The 16,266-nt window shown below is 40.0% G+C and overlaps 1 protein-coding gene across 6 annotated transcripts in view; it reads right to left on the bottom strand.

The window, feature by feature from the left end:
* Window positions 1-16,266, bottom strand: part of SPTAN1 (spectrin alpha, non-erythrocytic 1) — a 46,214-nt gene that overhangs the window by 12,334 nt on the left and 17,614 nt on the right. For 4 of the 6 annotated variants that reach the window (XM_052667439.1, XM_052667438.1, XM_052667441.1 and 1 more), the window contains 23 exons: window positions 15,994-16,175; window positions 15,312-15,555; window positions 14,873-14,995; window positions 14,189-14,406; window positions 13,392-13,484; window positions 12,859-12,993; window positions 12,256-12,404; window positions 10,929-10,988; window positions 9,219-9,417; window positions 8,202-8,306; window positions 7,648-7,671; window positions 7,279-7,314; window positions 6,205-6,252; window positions 5,499-5,590; window positions 4,986-5,130; window positions 4,686-4,867; window positions 4,412-4,511; window positions 4,080-4,277; window positions 3,815-3,961; window positions 3,224-3,327; window positions 2,926-3,088; window positions 602-733; window positions 110-247 (listed from right to left, as the gene is read on the bottom strand). In XM_052667439.1, the coding sequence (XP_052523399.1) occupies window positions 110-247; window positions 602-733; window positions 2,926-3,088; window positions 3,224-3,327; window positions 3,815-3,961; window positions 4,080-4,277; window positions 4,412-4,511; window positions 4,686-4,867; window positions 4,986-5,130; window positions 5,499-5,590; window positions 6,205-6,252; window positions 7,279-7,314; window positions 7,648-7,671; window positions 8,202-8,306; window positions 9,219-9,417; window positions 10,929-10,988; window positions 12,256-12,404; window positions 12,859-12,993; window positions 13,392-13,484; window positions 14,189-14,406; window positions 14,873-14,995; window positions 15,312-15,555; window positions 15,994-16,175 (3,017 nt within the window). The remainder of the gene's footprint in view (window positions 1-109; window positions 248-601; window positions 734-2,925; window positions 3,089-3,223; window positions 3,328-3,814; window positions 3,962-4,079; window positions 4,278-4,411; window positions 4,512-4,685; window positions 4,868-4,985; window positions 5,131-5,498; window positions 5,591-6,204; window positions 6,253-7,278; window positions 7,315-7,647; window positions 7,672-8,201; window positions 8,307-9,218; window positions 9,418-10,928; window positions 10,989-12,255; window positions 12,405-12,858; window positions 12,994-13,391; window positions 13,485-14,188; window positions 14,407-14,872; window positions 14,996-15,311; window positions 15,556-15,993; window positions 16,176-16,266) is intronic. The other 2 variants (XM_052667440.1, XM_052667443.1) reach the window with 1 other exon arrangement.

Raw genomic sequence — 16,266 nt, 5'->3', positions numbered from 1 at the left:
AACCTCTGTCTCATCACCTGTTTAATTTCGTAGAGATTCAAGGCAATCACGCTCCTTCTCACTTTGTTTACAAATAATGTACAATACATTCACCATTTCAATAAGTTACCTCTGAAAGCCAGAAATCAAAGTCCTTGATGCCAGTATTGAAATTCTGCTGTTTATTAGCTTCCTTCAGTTTCTGGCTCTTCTCTGCTGACTTCTGAACAAGGAACTGCCATTGGTCAGCCAGGGCAGCCAGCCGTGCCTGTTGTAAAATGGAGAGGACAAATGCTACAAATGAAAAATGCAAGTTTTGATAAATGCAGCAGCTGAATAAGGCACGAGTTTGGCTGCCGATTCCACGCATAACTACACAGTAACTACTGAATGCTGCCTAGCTAGAATTCAGTTCAACATTCACATCCTTGTTACAGGATCCGAAAAGTTCTCTCTCTCAAAGGTGAAGTAAAATGACTGTTCCTATTTCCACTGCATTGTTGAAATAGAAACATTTCCATAAAACAAGATTTGATTGCAATGCTTGTTTTTCTCACCCAGTTACCCAAACACTTCAAAGCTGAATGTAAGCAGACATTCTAAGTGGATTTGTTGTGCTTACCTTCACAGCATCCTCACTGCCAGCACACGCTCCTCTTTCAATCAGGGAGTTCCCCATATCAATGACTCCACGAATCCGATCTGCGTTGGCATGGAGCTCAGCTTCAAAGGCTTGGTGCTTCTGGTGCTTGCTCTGCATGTGAGAAAAAGCACAACTGTCAGAAACTGGACAAAGGGCTCCTGCATTGTTCTCATGGGCCGAGAGGAGAGCATGGCTGTTGTCTACAGTCTGACCTAAAGAAGTTCTCCCTCAGTAAGAATCCTCTTATCAATCTGGGTAAGCATCAAGCTTTGACATAGCAAAACTTCCAGTGAGCTGATGTAGGTAACTCAGGCAATGTCCTCTGCATTTGACAGCTGCCAGTAACGTTCCTTGCACTAACCCTCACTGTTCCTGGGTGAAGCTTTCTCCAGTACAGCGCCATCATCTCCAAAAAGCAGCAATTATACAAACTCTAAGCATAAACATAAAAATAGACAATCCTTTCTACTCCTACAGAAATTTGCAAAGCTACTATTTCTATTCCTAACCTACAGACAGCTAACAGAAACCACTGCTGCCATCTGACTTATGCATTCTGACATCGTTCAGTCATACATGATCACACTATACATTAAAATCCAGGATTAACAACCAAAAACTCTTATGAATCTAACTAGAAAGTATTGATTTTAAAAGGTTTTTCTGAGTTGAGAGCACCATGAGAACAACAGGAGCCTCGAAGTGGGAGGAAATACACAGATGTCTCCCATGTATACATGATAGATCCACCCACCAGAAAGAGAAGAATAGCACAAAAATGACACAACAGAATTTAAGAGTATTAACGGGAAATGCTAGTAGCATTGGACATGGGTATGCAATGCCCTGAGAGAATGGAATGAAAGGAAATGTTAGCCTAGAAGTAGAAGATGAAAAAAACTACAGCGTTGGCATGAGAGATTCTGCATGAACTGCTTTATTTTGGAAGCTGACAGTCCTGACTGCTGAGATCATAGGAATATATCCTTCAAAGCAACATTTACCAACAAGTAAAACTCAATTTAAGAGCTGCCAATTGCACACCTTCATATAATTACCATGACAACAGATCCAAGATGAGCATTTGCTTTAATGAATTTTTTTTTTCAAATAAGGAAAAGGATCCCTAATGTACCACAGCCTAAAGAAACATTTATTCTCTCCTTCTTTAGTCCAGTTCCTCCCCTCTCTTTGTTGTCTTCCCCTTTTGTATAACCCCATAGCTTTCCATGTGGTACACATCTTTTTCCAGAGAGTTACTTCTATATTATTCTCCTTCTCTTGCAGCTACTGCCACAAGAGCTAAGCACTTCAGGTCTACCAGTTTCATTAAATCCTCCATCTTCAACATTTGATGTTGAAAAACTAAGGTAACAGAGCTGATGTTTTGTATCACAAGTTATGTCATCACCACTGCAGATGCAGAAAGGATGACAGGGCTAGCAGGCAGACTTCTGAAAAAGGAGCCTAGCTACCCACTTCTCCAGGAGCAAACTCCTACTGAGAAAGAAACAAACAAAAATCCCCACCCAACACCCTGCATCCCTTATGCATCACAAATGAAACAGATCATGCAGAACACCTGCAAAACAAATACAGAAATAAATGATGCTGTATATGGATTAACAGAAAAGCCACATCCATAACATGAAGACCGACAGCTGCACCTGAATGAAGGTCAATAACTAAGAGAAAACAAAGAGACTGCATGAACTGATGGATGGAGCAACAAACTGCAACCAGACCTTGTGCTCACATGTAAGCTGTACAAAGAAAAATTCACATACCAGGGCTAGTCCAAACTACTTACCAGCAGTTTGGAAAGCTATAAAACAGATTGAGAGAAGAAGTAGTTCAGTGCACTCATACTACTTCATAACCAGCATTTCAACATAGGAGGTAACTGCAATTAGTCCTTAACACTGAAGAACGAATAAGACTTTATATTTCAGAATGTAAGGTGGAGATAAGACCCAAGAACTTAGTTTCATTATTCTGTTAGGAGAAAAACAGAATAGCTACTCAGCTATTCACCTTCAGGAAGCCTGCTGCTGAAGATATCTTATTCTTATATACATATCTTATTCATTACATACATCAATAATTACTAAGAGACTTCCACATTAAGCCTCTCTTTATGCATAACGAAATTTCCATTTTCTCTTTGTTAAAGGAAGATCCAACACGGTGCATGATTCTCTCTCACTGAACAGGAATTCCTCTGAACACATTCTTTCAAAACGGAGCGCTCTTTGTGAACCTAAATACCTCCTTATGATTCCTAAGCTGAGAATCATATTCACCTGGATGTTTGTGGGATCCTTATATGACTCATCACTTGCAGTTTGAAGCTTTTCACTGATCCAAGCTTCTATTTCATCAACATCACGACTGAACTGTTGGAGGGTCTGAGATTCTCCCAGCTTAGATCTCTTCTCAATCATCTGAGCTTTCAGACGACGCCACCTGTATGCAATTAAATATAGCACAGAATGAAAAAACAGGGCTGCACAAAGCATTGCATTGAACAGCTTAACAGTGATGCCAAATGGCACTCAGTCACAGCTGCATCCCATCTAACAAGGCAACCTATGTACCAACCTGTCCAGAACCTCATTGCGCCTGTTAGCAATGACTCCTTTTGCATAATGATCAGCAGCGATCAGTTGGTCAGCAAAAGACTGCAAGACAGCAATTTTCTCTTCCTGTTCAAAAGAGAAGCCATCAGTTAGGAGAACTGCTGTACTTCAAACAACATCAAGTGTTGAGCAGGGTCTGGAATGGAGTTTTTTTCCCATTAAGGATGACTATCTTCTACAGGACTGGAAAGATCAACTTCACAAGAGCTTCCACCTGCAGCATTTAGGAAAAGAGCATCTTCCTGACTTTTAGCAGTATGTAAAGGTCAGCAGTTTTCTTCTCAAGAAACTGACAATACACCTTCCTCTATTGTAATAAGTAAGTAAATTTCAAGTCAATAAGAGATATATGCAAACTTTTGCCACTCTTCTTGCAACTTATTTGTAGACAGTGAAATACACCTGTGCCTGCATAAGGCACTGCTAAACTGCAGCTGCAGATGCCAAATAGCTTTAGAATGAAGCTTGACAAGCCACATGTGGTAGTAATTCATTTTGTTAACAAACCACATCAGAAAAGATATTCTCTCTTCAATTCAGCTACGCCCCTCACCTGGACATTGATTGCCTTATCGAAATCTTCGTGTTTCTTGATGAGTGCCTCCACGCTGTCTAACGAGTCTCCTTTATCTTCTGTATTTAGGAATGCCTCTCGGGCAGCCATCCAGTTTTCAGCTTGTTCACAATCCCGATGAAACAGCTGGGGAGGAAAAACTCCAAAGCATGAGACAGACAGACCATGAACATCACTCATCATTGTGAATGAATACATATTTAAAGAAGGAATGATCTTTCCTTTTAAAAATGCAGCAGGGTACCTGTAGTTCTAAGCACTGGTCTAGCATCATTCTGCGCTGGACCCAGGCCTTCTCCAGGTCTGTCCGTTCTTGATCTAGAATATCCAGTTTCTCCTTAATCTCTGGGCTGGCATAGTGTCCACGAGCCAGAAGCTGCTGCCCAAACTGTTCAAATGCCTGAAAAGTGCCAGCCCGTGCATCTATTTCAGTGCGGTGCTCCTGCAAGGTACAGAGATTTGTTATTAAATAAAGGACAGAGCAGCAACTGATTAATTTTTGGAACTGTAAGTGAAAAGTGTCAGAAAAACAAACATCTATTGATCTTTGATACTCACTTATTATCTTTCACATACCTGATGCCTTTCCAACAGAGCTTCAGCTCCAGTCACATCTTTTGCAAGTTCATCTGAGGAGACCAGACCCCGGATTCCGTTGATCCAAGACATAAGGTCTCTGTGAGCACAGATTAATATAAAAATAATTCCCTTCCTCCAGTAAAATAAGCCAGAATAGGAAAAACAGTCCTTTTTCAACCCTTCCCATGAAATACTCCTCCGAAACCCTGAGTTAGAAGTACTCTTCCAGTAATAAAGCAGACAAAATGGGGAGGGGAGCGATGGACTCTACCTGAAATCACTGAGGAAACGCTGCAGGTCATGAGAATCTCCAAGCTTCTCTTTGCGCTGGTCAGCACGTTTTCCCAGACTACTCCAAGCTTGGTTCAACTCAGTACATTTTTCTTGAAGGTCTTCAGCTGACTCTGGATGTGACTGGATCAGACGCTGGGCAGTTTCACCAAGAGAATTCACCTAGAATAAAAAAAAAGGAAAATAAACATAAAGAACACAAAAATAATCCTTTCCATAGTGCAATAACCTCCGCTAGATAAAAGGAAAGCTTCCACTTTTCTCACCCTCTCATCCTCACCTTGTCTCCAAGAGCTGCCAAGTCTCTCTCAAAGCCTTCATGCTTGCGCTGCAGAGCCTGCACACTGGCCAAGTCATGTCCATAGTTGTCAGTATTTAATGCTTGATTCTTCTCTTCTATCCACTCTTTTGTTTCATCAGCATCTCTGATTTGAGTGGAGGAAAAAAAGAGAATTAAAATGGAGGCCGTGCTAGGATCTCTGTTACCCACCACACCTTCTCTTTTTTAGAGATGCTCACGTAGTTGAAGCTGCAAGACCGAAGTGAACTCTGGCAAAATAGGACAGCAGTTCACATCTCCCAAACCCTCAGCAGTTCCATGTTCCATATTAAAAAGCTTTTCTTTTTCTAGGCAGTATATTTAAAAAAAAAACAACTCGTTTTGCAGGTAGCCCAACTTCCACTGAACAAATTGAGGGCTGAAATATGACTTGTTAGGTCCTGCTTTCTTTTAGAACTCTTATAAATAAAGTATTTTACTGCAATAAGGTCAGATATGATATAAACATCCCACCTGTGGAACCTCTGGACTTCATGAGCACTGCCCAACAGCTGGCTTCGCTCCTCTGCCAACTGCTGCAGAGATCTCCAGCGTTCATTCAGTTCCTGGAATAACAACAAAAAATAAAACCCCATACTGATACAGCAAACCAGTTCTATAGCAATTCTGCATTAAGAAACTCTTGTATGGCACTGAAGCTTTAAGACAAACAGAAGAACTTACTCTCCAGCAAGTTTTGTTCACCATGCTTATCAACCTCTCTCTTATTCTGCTGACATCTGTGAACATGCCAACCACACCTTCTCCATGTCCATACCCCAACAGGTAATTTTTCACAATTCTATTGAGAAAACTGACAGTAGTGCTGGAAGGTACTGATAACAGCTACACCTGCATTATTCAGAGAATGCAAGCAATTTTTGCCAAGTAGTCCATTTCAAATGAGAAGTTGAGACTGGACTTTCACTGAAAATGAAGGTTACTGTTTCTTCTTAATTCCAGAGGGAGTACAAATTCAATTAGTCTAGTTCAGAAGAATAATTTTAAGGGCTTCTCCTGACATGGAAGAACTTGAGAAGGAAATGCTATATGTTAAATAGTTTTCTCGATAAGTTTATTCAAAATGGCTTAGAAAACATAACGACAGACAAAGACTGTGGAAAGGAAGGTGAAACAGTTTCCAGCTTTTACGTAAGGGCAGGAAAAGCTGTATTGTTACCTTGATTGAGTTAAACGTTGCCACTGTGTGTACCATCATACGTGCAGACTGTGTGAAAGGCAGAAATAAAAAAGTTGCATTAAAGTTGACTTCAATCAGAGCCAAAGTTAAACTGAAAGAAAATTCTTTATTAAAAAAAAAAAATTAAAAAATCCATCAATTGGCCAAAGTCAAAACCACAGACTTTGTAAAATACAGCTTTATGAAATACATGTAGGGCACAGAAGACAACAATTATCTGTACAGTTTCACTTCTGATTGAATCAGCAATTAATTCAAACACTTCTAGAATACAGGATGACAATCAAAACTGGTGAAAGCTGATCAGAAAAATTATCACCAACTCCTTACAACACACAATCTCCTTTTATGATAAAAATAATGTTGGATAATGGTAAAAATATTCAGAATATTTTGATGCATCAGTAAACAGTGACAAAGATACTGCATACAGACAACGTATTCCTTGCTGAAGGAACCTTGGCATTACTGCCTTTGACTTTCAAGAATACAAACATTTCCTTCCCCTTGATGTTCTGCAATAAATAAACGTAATGCTAAGTGAATGGGGAGGATTTTACATCACTGGTCCTGGTAATACCTAAAAACAGTGGCATAACAACTATGATTTGCTTTGATAGAATTCAAAACAAAAGGGAGTTCCCCTGCACAGGTCAAAATCAGACTGCCAGCAAATTCTCCATTGGGAATCCACTAAATGGAGAATTTTCACTTTGGCAATGAAGAGCAGTGCAGGACGACAACTTATCTGTACTGACAGAGAACTGGCATGTAAGTCTATGATGGCACATTCCTGCTTAATGCTCTGTGAGTTTTTGTAACACGCCTGCTGAAGTAAACAAGCAAAGTGAAGTGAAATTCATTAACCCTAAGTCAATACCAACTCAAAACACTGATTGAGAGTAAGACACCTCTAAAGTCATTCTCTCAAATCTTAAAGAAAGAAAAATAAAAAGGGGAGAGCTTATGAGAAGGTGTACAGTCTACTAAAAAAGCAAAAAACCCAAGAATGTGTGCTGTAGTTTTTGTTTTATCCCGGATTCAGCAACTTACCTTCCAAGGAGAGGCTGTCTTAGAATCAGTTTCATCCTGTTTAAAAATGTGAAGAAACAGCTTTAAATACAAAGCAAAATCTGAAACTACCAGAAAATGTTTAGAAATTGAGACATCTCTGTGTTCCATCCTTAACAGCATAAATCAATTTTTACAAATATGTATTTTTGTCATTTTGGGTTATCCTGCTCAGCACTGATTGGTGATGTGGAGTTCAATAGCCAGACAATGAACAGATCTAAGGTGAGATAATCTTTCTACACCCACTCAAAATCACAAATGAGTTCCTTCATGCAAATAGATTGCAATCACAGCAGAACTTCTACATTCCAAACTGTCAAAAATTGCCACATGGAAATTAACACTTACTCTGGGCATCATTCCATAGACTTCCTGCAAAGGAAAGAAAAACAAAGTCTTGTCACTTCCTACCAAACAAATTGATATTTTCTTACAGAAAGAAAAATTCCACTGTTTTTCAGAAATGGAAGACAGAAGACATGCTTTGAGGCAGCTTCTTCTATTAGTTCCCAGCATGTCACAAAGCCAACAGTGCTCTCACAACCTGCATGTGCAATAGGAATGGGAGTTTGGCACTTATGTGAAGAAGCAAAGCTGATTCATGGAATCTCCCTGACGTTTAGCATTACCTTAAAGAAAATTCCAGTCATATTAAAAAGGAAAAAAAAAAGAAAAAGAAAAGAAGCTCTAGATGGTGCAACTTGCACTATTTCAAAAGAAACAGTTCAAAGGTTACCGTTGTGATGGCCATACTGCAGAAGAAGCAGTGTATGTCTCTAATCAGACAATAAACAGTAACAGCCACAATGTTACAATGAAACACCAAGCAGGATAGACTAAAGAAAGGAAGGAAATATTTTACTTCTCAAGAGTATCAGACTAAGTCAGAAAAACAAGCAGACCTGGTGCTCCACTGCTTGCACTTCCTCAGCCATCAACCCTTCAGACTCCAGGTCGTTTGCAACCTTGTTTATATCCTTCAGTCGTGACTCGTTAGCTTTTAAATCCTGCAGAGAACAGTTACATTCACACATTAGCATTCACATTGGCCAAACACGTGGATCAACTTGGAACACCAGGGGTGCTGAGAAGCAGTTTGATAACAGCAGGAATTCAGCACATTCAACCTTTCCAGTTATCAGTGAATGAAGAATGTGCTGAGGAACCCCAGCTATCAGTGCCAAGTATCAGCGTGTTAGAGAAACACACTGTCAGAGCTTTCCATACACAATCTGCAATGGAATACATGTTTGAACTGTCAGGTACACAGCATTACCAACAGGAGATCAAAAGTTGTCCATACTGCTGTAGCACCTAAAAAGCCAGTTTTAAGAAGTACTTTTACTAAAACGCTGTCAGCCAAACAGACCGACAGAGACCTTTCCATCAGTCAGAAAGGGAACCCAGTTAAAAAACCAACAAAAGTAAACGGAGGAGAACTTGCATTTAAATGTTATTAGATGGCACATTTTAGTTTCAACCATTAGCTTTAAACAAACAAAAACAAACAAACAAACAAACAAACAAACAAACAAACAGACACCACCACAAATCCGATAACTGCTGTCATCTTCACACCTACACTACTAGGCTGGCTCAGGTTGTGTAAGCCAACTTGCAAGCTGTAAGGGTGATAAACACACAGAGCTATCAGGTCACCAGCTTTTCCACTGCTGGAGTCAAGCACTGCTGCATTGAAGTATGCAGTGTCTTACCAAAGTGCACGGAACAAACGTGTGTGAAAAGTAATTCCTTCACCTCAAGCAAAGAAATACTAACAAGTGTTGCAAACACAAAGGGGAAAAAAATAAAATCAACTGAAGGTTATGTGTTGCACAAAATGGAACTCTTACAGAACTTGGTTGGTGCTTTTCTGCTATGCTCAGATATGAAGAATTAGCACACAGATTACAACATACCTTCTGAAAATCATCAAATTTCTTCTGTAGCACCTCCACCTGCTCCAAATCAGCACCCACTTCCTCATTAGTGAGTGCAGCTTCCTTCTCATTGATCCACTGTTGAAGCTCATTAGCCTCCCGGAACAGCATAAACTTTTTGCAGCTTTTCTCTAGCATGCCTTTACGTTTTTCTCCCAGCTCAAGAAGGGAATGATACCTGGAACAAGCAGAAAAGGCAGGCAGGAGCAGTCAGATTGCATTGAGTAGAGTCACAGCCATTAAACAAATTCACGTAGCACCAAAGATGCTGGAAGTGCCTGCAATCTACACGCTGCTACTCTACAGAATGACTCAGTAGTTCAGGATCAGGTAAATGCAAACTGTGCACATCTTTCCTTTATATGGGTAAGCACACTAAAATGAGGCCTCCCACATTTAATGCTTCAATGGGCAAAGGCAAATCCAAACCACAGCTCATGGCTACAGCAGCACTACAGTGCAGGAATGACTGCACAGGATACACAAAGAAAAGAGCTAACTTTGTGAGAAATATTTTCCTAGAGTTTCCATGAAGTCTGCCATCAGATTAAACCCGTTAACCTGACAGCTACTGGACACAAAATGTCTTACCTAGCTATGGTTCAGTGCAAAACCTGCTGTGTGGTTAAAAGAGATGTTTTTCTCTGATAACACAATTATATTCAACTAGAAAACACATTAAACTTGTTTTACATGTGCTGCTTGTATATATCTGTGGAATTACCAATGGTATCAGTGAAATTATTTCTCATTTACCTTAGAGGTTTTACTCCACATTCATTCTGAAGTGCTTAAATTGGCTTGAACAAGCAACTGAATCATGAAAGGCCAACATGAAAATACAGCAGCATCATTGTATTTAAGAGCACAAAACCTGATGTTTCCTGTTTGATTCCTGACAAAATGCCAATTTTCAAAGATCCTGTGCTCAGAAAAACCTCTAACAGTGAGAGATGAACAAGGCTGCTCCCAGAAAGCCTTGACATCCTGGGCTGCAATGCCTGTACATCCAACTGATAAGCAGCAATAAGTCTCTCCAGTAGCTGAAACTTTGCAGTTTCCCATCTACCCTGAATTCACCACTGGATTTTAGGAACCAAGAACCTTTTGTAGTAAATGGCAGCATCCTAGTCTGACTTGCATGAGCTACTGCATGCAGGAAAACACTTTTCTAAAGCCTGACTCAACTGCGGATGTTTGCTTCAGCACAGTTTTAGGTACTGAGTACTTGCAAAGCTCATAAGAGGACCTGGGGCAAGATTCTATCAGAAGCAGACTTTTATGTGATGTTATATATATATAAAACGGATACACCAAGCATATTTATTTATATAAACAAGTAATTCTATCTGCACCTCAGAAAATGCAACACATGGTTTTTAAAGAAAACAGTCTAGATATCACTGGACCCTCACTTGGCAAATAAAATCAGTGTAATGGAAAATGACCCCATCACCAATCTAGCAGTGACGTGACCAACAGGACAAGCAGCTGGCAGGAGGGCTGGCTGCACACAACACACAAAACACACAGCTCGACACACTCATCTGAACTAAAAAAACACACGTTGCAGAAATTGCTTCCTTTGTGTCTCTTTGGAGCAGCTTTCCCAAAGAAAGAAAGAAACAAAGGGAATGAACAGTGACAGTATGGAGACAGCATGGTTTAGAAAGGGCTGATCCTACTCACAGTTCTTCGACCTGTTTCATACGCAGAGATACACTGCCGACTTCCTTAGTTATGAGAGTCCTGCACAGACAGAGGGAGCACAGCAAATGCATGCAAAAAATTAGTTAGATTAACCAAAATAATGAAAGCAGCAGCTCCATCCATGGGTCGTCTGTGGTAGGAGATGGTTAAAAGTTCACATTTAAATGGAGGAATTTAGATGTCATTAAGAAGCAAACAAAGCAAATCAGACCAGAGTGAAATTCATGGGAGGGAACCTCAGCAGTACAGTTGAACTCTCTCTATAAGGTCTCCTCATTTCCTGATCATTGTGCCATTTGATTTAAAACCAAAGGGTGGCCCCCACTCCTTTGCTTTCAAATAAGACACCTCTAACAGTTCTTAAAAGTTGCAGGCAAACCCACAGAATAGTTACACATTATTAAAATCCTGAGCCATCCTTTGGTACAATTGCTACAAATTGGTACAAATTACCTTATTAGCTTGATTTACTTTAAGTCCTAAAACTAAAACTATTATTGAAAGATATTGTAATAACTAGTGTGACTCAAAACAACTGAGTAGAAAGACATTCTCATGTAGAGTAACTATGCAAACAGATGGGAGTGTGCACTGAACTGTCAGCTCTGGCTTCCAAGTGGCTCGATAAGAAGAGCTGGTAGCTCACAGCTATCACTGACAGCCCTTGCTTGAACTAATCTATAACTACCATTTGCCTCAGGAGGTCGTTACCAAGCAGTTGGGCAGTTTTCTGCATTGGCAAAGGCACGTGTGTTCCTCTTTAATAAAAGAGAAAGAAGGTAGGTTTTAACCCATGTGGTGGCACTGCGTTTCAGGAAAAAACAATCCAACAAAACCAACAAGCTGGTGCTAAGAGAGCTGCAGCTCTTAAGGAGACATCTCCAGAGGCAGCCCTATAGGGAGGGTACTGTACTTTTGCAGCCAAATTTAAGAAAGCTTTTCAAAACAGATCACACATTAAGAAGTGACAGCTACAAATGCAAGAGCTGCTTAGGACAGATATAACTCACAAACAAGTTTAAGTAGTTAGATACAACAACAAAAGGGACACGTATAATACTCAGGTCAGACAGTAAGTTGAGCTCAAGTGTCATGAATTTTACAGTCAAAAAAATGGAAAAAGCAACAGGAATATCTGGAATAAGAATGATTCAGTATGGTGCTCCCAGTAAAGGAGCCCCTCTGTTTTGCTCCAATTAATTATTCCCTAGCTGAAGTGGCATCCACCTAAACTTATGGCACATGTGAGGCGAAGGCCGACCCAGCCAACACTGGGTGGTGTCATATCTCATTAGTCAGATCTTACTGGTTGTCAATTTGCTCCTGTCGCAATGCTATGCTGCCTTGCTCTTCCAGAAGATTCTCTCGGGATGCAGACTGGGCAGGATCTAGTTTTTTCACATAGGCAGCTGGTACAAAGCCCTGACGATCATTAACTTCAACCTTCCACCAGTCCTGTGATGAGAAAATAAAAGCAACCACTGTGAGGCAAACACAAAGCGTTAAGTATGCTGCGCACCTGAATGGTGGCAAAGTTAGAGGTTTCTATTGCTACAAGAAAACAAGAGTTTGTCTTTTTCATGGAGGTCATTTCAAACTGTCTCTTGTAGAAAGCCAAGTTTTTCTTTTACTTCTCTCCTTGTGTTTGGTCAGAAATTCTTCAAATGAAAGGAAATAAGCTTTCCTGCAGACACACACCCTATGGCATACGGGGTTTATGACTTAGAAAAAGCTGGCAGCCAGAAGGGAGTCATAAGAGTGACATGAAGTATGCTAAAGTGCTAAATGGGAACACAGACTGAATGTGCAAATGCTTTAACTTCTTTGACTGAACAAAAAGAAAAAAAAAACAAAACACACAAAACCAAGGAAGCCAAGCAGCTCAGCAACCTGGCAGGCAACAGCATACCTTGTTGGTGCTGTTGAGCAGGGTGAGAATATCTCCTTTTTTCATAGTCACCTCCCGAGGACTCTTCTCTTGGTAATCATAGAGTGCCAGCACAAGCTCCTTTCCAGTTTCATCATCAGTGGGAGCAACTTGTTGCTAACAGGGAAGGTAACAGAAGAAAAATGAGTAAAGATACAGAAACTTTTGCACGGTTGTTACAACCAAAGTAGTGATCCTAAAAAATACTTCAGCCTTAAAGTACTGCAAATGCTCTGAAGTGATTCCTGTTGAAATAAATCCATCTGCAGCACAGATGGACTTATTTTAGACACTCTCTGCGCTCAAACATTGGAAACATTGCTCTGTTTTCTTTCAATGTAACATAGCAGTTTGTTACAATTATAAAAAGAGATAACTAATCTTTATTATTTTTTTTATTAGAAAATTAGGCACAGTCTGCAGTAAGTTCTCAAAAGCAACTGCTGCTATGAAGCTCGGTCTTTAACTTCTGCTGACCCAAGAATTTCAGCAACATGATTAGCATCCTTCCTTACCCTGCAGGACTGGGCCTGTTCCCTTAATGCCTGGATGCTACTGCCGTAAGCAGAAAGATCAGACATCAAAGCTTCGTGCTTCTTCAGGAGAGCCTGAAATCAAATGATAAAAATAACATGTTCACCAAGCCATTTTGACAAATGCTGTTTAGCTTAAAATATATTCTTGGGCTCCATATACAGGGAATGTGGGTTCTTCAGAGCTGCCAGACCTCCAACCCTCATGAGAATAGCTACATCTATTTATTCACAGGCCTGATAGCTGTCTAAATGCTTCTAATCCTTTTGCTCCACCTTATATCAGAAGCATTCTTTTCTTCTTACCAGGAAGGAGTACCAAGTATTACTCCAGAAACAGAGGTAAGTTTGAAAGAATAGGTTTAAACTGCAGTTAATTTCAATGAAACATCAGTCAGCAGTGTCTGGCCACAGAAATACACTTGTATAGCAATTTCTGCATAAAAAAATACTTCAGAACTGATGAAGTACTCGAAGCTAAACTCATACTGAAATACAACACTGCAGCTGGCAAGAGTTTACTGATATTTGCCTCAGTATACCATACAAATTCTCTATATTATAGTGAATACATTGAACAGCAAAATGACACACACAGTAATAGCTAACATACAGGAAAAACAGCCATTGTACTTCAATTCTGAGTCAAAACTGAGCTTGGTACAAAAACCTTCCACTCTTTTTTATGAGAATCCTAAAAGTAGCAAAGCTCCTCATTTTCTCTGCTACTGAATGAAGCCCTCACTCTGTTTATGCAAAAGTAATCTGGTGTCAAATACCTCAGCAGAGTCTTCATCCTTTCCATAGTCTGTGCTGCCTACAATGGGCTCCTTTTCCCTCATCCATGATTCTGCCTCGTTAGCATCAGCAAAATACTGCTGAGCTTGCAGAGAATCCTCTAAGTCCTGTCGCCGCTGAGATGCCTTGGCTTTCAGAGAGTCCCATTTTTGGTTTAGTTCATTCAATTTGATCTTCACATCTTCAGCAGCAAAATGTCCTACAAAGCAAAAAGAGGAGACTGAAGGACTTAGAGACATAAGTAACAGAGACTAAAAGGTCACTTGTACTTCTTGGGGAAAAAAAAAAAAAAAAAAAATCACAAAAATTAGACCTGTTTAGCCCTACATGGCCTATTTTGTCTGCAATACGGCAATCATAATTCAGTTTGTCCTTTTAGTTCAGAGATTGTACCTGTGAATGAAACTGCTCCAGGAATATTTGAATACATACATCTGCCAAGATCAAGTGAAGATCTGTGAAAATGGTGACAGGTTCCCATCAAGGAATCTATTTTTATTTCCAAGAGAAAGAATGACTAGAAGCTCATCCTGCTTGCAGGTACCTGGCTAGTTCTCAGATAAATCAGTCAGTAATCTTTAATGGTACAGAGCTAGAGAACAAAGTCCTGCACAAAGACTTTTGGATTTCTGAAAGACAGAAAATTAAGGAATATTGAGACATACCCTCTTCCACCATCGCATTTCCTTTCTGTGTGACTGCTTTAATGCGAGGTTCATGGCCTGCAATTTCTGCCTGCAAAGCTTGGTGCTTCTTTAGTAGGTTCTGGACACCAATTAAGTCCTTGCCTGAAAAACAGAAGACAGTTCACTGGTTTATATCTGATGACTCAGAATTAAAAATTTCAAGGAAGCTGCAACAAACAGCAGATAAAATTGCAGAGTAAGAGCCACCACAGAGCACTGCAGAACACTGAGTTACCCAATGAATTAATGTAGAATTAACTGTAGAATATTTAAAGAACCACGGGTAAATACATAAATGCAGGCATTGCTAACTGCAGTAAACATTTCAGAATTTTTAAATATTTTTTTTAATAGAAAGCTCCCTATAAGTCACAGCAATTCTGACACCTAAATCCTGCAGGTATCAGAATGGACCAACCTCGGTTTGTTGAGGCTGCAATAGGTTCCTTTTCCCTAATCCAGGTCTCTTCATCCTCGATGTCACGGAAAAGCTGCTGCAGGCGAAGAGAATCTGCCAGTTTCTGCTTACGAGCTACCATAGGATCCTTCAGAGCTTCGTAACGAGCTACTAAAGCCTCTTGTTTCTTCTTGATATTGTCAGCATCAAAGTGCCCAGCATCTTGGAACTGGCGTGCCTGGATGGTGATGCCATCTATCCGATCCTAAAATTCATTTAGTAATAGTCACAACCTTTACAAGTTTTCAGGCTTTCTGCTTGATGCAGTGAACGTTTGAAGAGTATTTTCAAGCTTTAGCAAGTACATTACATTGTGGTAGAGGAAACTCAGCTGCACACTGCCAGTGCAGCAATAACTGTTGATAAAAATTCTATCCCAGATTACATTGAGCAGAAGATGTAAATTGTATTTAATCTGTAAATTCATACAGACAAAAGAGTTTTGCAATTTCGTTAGCTTTACAGATGTGCCACTCTAAACGAACTGTTTCAGTTCAGATTTTTTTTCTGGTAAACAAGCTGTGAAGCCCAAACAGACAAACATGAAAATACAGACTCTTACTGTCATCTGATGAAGTCTCTGGGGTGATCATTTTCAAGTAAGCACATCTCAAAGGGCAGGAAGAAAAATTATTCCCCTCACCTGATGGGCAGCAACATCTGCCTCTAGCAGGGCATGTTTCTTCTGAAGATTCTGAACACTGGTAAGATCCTTTCCATAATCATCAGAAGCCAGGTGACCTTCTACTTCATACAGCCACAGCTCAATGTCCTCTACGTTGCGATTAAATTGCTGCTGTTGATTGGCTTCACGCAGTTTGATACCTGAGAAAGACAGAGTGACAAGAGGATGATTTAAGTTTTCCACTTCATTTAAACTCACTTCCTTGTCTTTTCCCAGCTAAAGCCTCTAAAA

This window comes from Tympanuchus pallidicinctus, unplaced genomic scaffold, assembly GCF_026119805.1.
Source record: "Tympanuchus pallidicinctus isolate F22 unplaced genomic scaffold, pur_lepc_1.0 scaffold8, whole genome shotgun sequence".
NCBI lineage: Eukaryota > Metazoa > Chordata > Aves > Galliformes > Phasianidae > Tympanuchus > Tympanuchus pallidicinctus.
Note: the sequence above shows the minus strand (reverse complement) of the source record. Positions and strands in the feature narration are given on the sequence as shown.